Source organism: Anarrhichthys ocellatus, unplaced genomic scaffold, assembly GCF_004355925.1.
Source record: "Anarrhichthys ocellatus isolate YVR2014 unplaced genomic scaffold, GSC_Weel_1.0 scaffold2930, whole genome shotgun sequence".
NCBI lineage: Eukaryota > Metazoa > Chordata > Actinopteri > Perciformes > Anarhichadidae > Anarrhichthys > Anarrhichthys ocellatus.
In genome coordinates, this window is record NW_022282904.1 from 2,694 (window position 1) to 6,561 (window position 3,868).

Consider the following 3,868-nt stretch of genomic DNA (forward strand, 5'->3'; position numbering starts at 1 on the left):
GTGTGTGTGTGTGTGTGTGTGTGTGTGTGTGTGTGTGTGTGTGTGTGGAGACACTGCTGGTAGATCATGTGCTCTTTATTCACTGTATTGCTGATGAGTCTTACTTTTTAAGACCGTCCCCTGTGAATGATGTCATTCTTGTGCTTGTAAATGTTCATATGTTCAGGTCCAGAATGGTTTGGCTCTCTATACCACATGGACTTCCATCGCTTCTCTGATCAACTTTTCATTGGTTCTCCACCTGTGGGGTGTGGCCAGGAGCACAGCAGCAACAGCTTCTCTATGCATCCTGTTTGCAGAGGTAGTGGCATGGTAAGCTTTGATTGGATGAGGTATTTAACAAGTAGAAGAGTGATCGATGTGATACTATCAGAGTATTAGCTTTAGTTCTGACACTGCTGTAATCGGGAGTCTGTCACTTCAAATGACTACAAGAGTTTGTGTTGATGTTGGTGGTCCCTGTGGACAAAGGCCGTAGAGGTTCTGAGCACCAGAGTCCCTTAAGAGAGCATCCGCTGCTGCCGGGCTCGGACTGACTGCTGGTCCAAAGTGGCAGCATAGCTGGATCTGGGTCCGTCTGCGGCAGGCTGGTTGCTATCAGAGGCCGGCTTGAGTCTGAGCTGAAGGAATGTGACGCTGTGGCACCGATGAGCAGCATTAAAAATAACTAGGTAGAAATAGACAATCTTCTGTCTCATTTACTTCTGCAGCTCATGTTGAGGCATCAGTATTCATTTGAGACTGTTTCAGAACCAGTTCAAAGTTTCTCAGATTCACTTTAATGAATTGATTTAATAGCAGCTGCTGAATGTATGATCACATGCTGTCTTTTTATGATTGTCAGAAAGATCAGTTTTGGAATATTTAGTGTGAAATGTGTGTAAATGTTTCTTAAGACTCCAGCTGCTAAGGGAAGCTTCAGTGCAGAAGGTATCAGTGAAGTAGATCACTGCACTCCAATACATTGAACAGTTGGCTGAGCATTGCTCTGTCTGTGTGTGCAGGTTCCTTTTTGAGAACTGGGTGCTGGACCGTTGGGTGCGTAACATCCTGACCGTGTACCCCGTTGTGATCGTGGCTCTGGTTGGAAACGTCTTCAGACATTTTAACCCAGCTGATCCCACTCCAAACTCTGTGTTTATGGGTGAGTTTAACACTGGATCACTCCAACTGTGACTTCACCAGCCCCACTCGCATCTTTATAGCACAGCCTCACATTCACACTACATGAATACTGGATGAACAGAACAGATGGGAACAAACAAATCAAGTCCACATCCACACACACTGTATCAATGTCATATTCTATCAAGGAGGCCAGCTCGACAGCTGCTTCCAGATATAATGTGATCATATTGTGCTGCCTTCCTATACTCGCTAAAATGATATCCATCTTTAAACTTGGAGGTTGATTTAAGTTCTGCTGACTAACCCAATCACACACTGGTTCATATCCTTACTTCTTTTGTGTCCGATCAGTTGCACTGCTGGTGTTGGCATGTGTCCTGCTGGTTTCCCGACTCTGCACCGTCATCTGGAGAAACAGTAGGCGACCTCTCCACTCCCCAGGCTCAGCACGGCTGATGGTATCACCCCTTGATGGCAGAAAATTCATGATTTTTACTTAAACAGGAAGCGTTTCAGTACTTCCTGTCCCTCTGCAGCCTTTAAACTGTCAGGCTACTCTTAATTACATTCTCAAGTGTTAATGTAATGGGGAGCCGGGTAAACCTCTCCTTCACTCCTCTGTTGTCCCTCAACTGCAATCAAGACAATGGGAAACGCTAATTACCTACTACGACTGTTAACCATTAATTACCATTATTATTATCTGTATGTTATGCTCTTTTAAACAAATGCATACATGTGATTTCATAATGTTTTATAATGCTATTTTAAAGCAGTTTTATTGTTGCATTTATGGCTTTTTTTATATTGTGTGTATCCATTCAGGGACAATCGACTATAAACTGTCAAACTACAGCATGTTGACCTTTTATACAATATAAGTTCAATAGAATACTAAAATGCTTTGTTGAATTAATTCTGCTTTGCCAATTAAATCGTTCTTTTGCACATTTATCGTATGTCTGAGTTCCTGAATGTGTCAAATCAGAAAAAACTATTTCACTGATGTGCACATTATTCAGTTTCCCACCATGAAAATGCAGCTAATGAAGACGGTTTGTTCATAAAATGTTGAACAGACTTAAAGATTATTGAAGAAACATTAGACATACAGGTGCATCTCAATGAATTAGAATATCATCGAAAAGTTCATTTATTTCAGTAATTCAATTCAAAAAGTGAAGCTCATATATTATATAGATTCATTACACACAAGGTGATATATTTGTAGAAAGCAGCACAATACAAAAGCGTTTGGGCTGATAGTTGGGATAGTGGAGGTATGAGAGCTGCTCCATCTCAGCGGCTTTGTTCTGCTGATCAGGTGAACTAGCTTGAAGTCCTTCCTTCTGAACTCCAATAAGTACATATGGTACATATTTTTCAACAGGACAAATCAGTATAAAGGTCTGTTAGTACTGATGGCAGCTGTGGATTTGTTTATGATCCCTTTAGCTTTGCATTCAGCTCATTTAATAGTACATGGAAGAGTAACTGGACCCTTCAGAAGATCCCAACATATACAACAAGGTGTTATCTGGCTACATTTTGTTTACTTTACTTGCTGTTATTTCCCCCTCTCAGTGATGATGAGTGTCAGAGAATTTCACTTCCTCACAACAGATAGATAGTAATGCCGTCCAAAGCAAAAGTCTTCCTTCTGTTCATGCTCACTTCCCGATCTGCGTCTAATTGCAGTTCTGTGAAGGAGGAACCAGACAATGTGGACGAGACGGATCTATCGTTGTGTTTGATTGCAGAAGTATATGGAGGACGCTATCAGGTTCTACTTCATTAACAGCAAGAGGAGGATAGAACACAGCACGGAACTAACGCAGCACAGAACACACAACACCGAACACACAGAACACACACAACACTGAACACACAAACAAAACAGACACAGAACACGGAACAGAACACAGAACACGGGTCTTAAGGCGAGTGCGTGGGACAGACAAGACCTAAAGCATCTGACCTGAGAGTGCGGGCGGGTGAATATGGGTGAAGTAGATCAGCTACATATGTAGGAGCCTGGTCGTGTAGTGTTCTGTAAATGATAGTGAGAATTTTAAAGTGTATCCTAAAAGCTACAGGGAGCCAGTGAAGAGATGTGAGACCGTCGATTTGTCCTGGTGTGTAATCTGGCGGCAGCGTTTTGGATTACCTGCAAACAGTTAAGAGCAGATACACTGAGTGATGAGAAAAGTGTGTTACAGTAGTCAATGCGTGAAGAGATAAATGTGTGTATGATCATCTCTAGTTCAGCTGTTGATACTACAGATCTCAGTTTACTGATATTTCTTCGGTTGAAGAAACATGATCTGGACAGCTGCTTAACATGGGGCTCAAACGACATGGATCGATCAAAGAGGATCCCTAGATTGTGCAGGTTGCAATGGGCAGCAGAGGAGAGTGGACCAATACTCTGCCTGATCGTAGGGACAAACTCATCCGGTGCAATAACTAGAACCTCCGTCTTAGTGTCGTTAAGTTGTAAGCAGTTAACCAGACTGAGGGTTGGACATACAAGGCTGAACAAAACAATGCAACTAATAAATAAACACCCAGCAGGACTATGTGAGCACTGCCAAATACCAGAATCTGTAGACCATATCATTTGTTATTGCCAGAAATTCAGGGTTAGGGTTAGGGGGTTAGAGGGTTAGGGGGTTAGGGGTTAGGGTTAGTTAGGGTTAGGGTTAGGTTTGGTAAGGAGCGTGGCCCTCCTAAGAGGGCC

At 42.6% G+C, this 3,868-nt stretch overlaps 1 protein-coding gene across 1 annotated transcript in view; it reads left to right on the forward strand.

Annotated features, from left to right (window-relative positions):
• LOC116378644 (uncharacterized) overlaps positions 1-2,082 on the forward strand; it is a 4,722-nt gene extending 2,640 nt beyond the window's left edge. The window contains exons 4-6 of the mRNA XM_031840544.1: positions 167-312; positions 1,005-1,144; positions 1,480-2,082. Coding sequence (XP_031696404.1) covers positions 167-312; positions 1,005-1,144; positions 1,480-1,628 — 435 coding nt within the window. The 3' untranslated portion in view covers positions 1,629-2,082. The remainder of the gene's footprint in view (positions 1-166; positions 313-1,004; positions 1,145-1,479) is intronic.
• Positions 2,083-3,868: the final 1,786 nt, after the last annotated feature.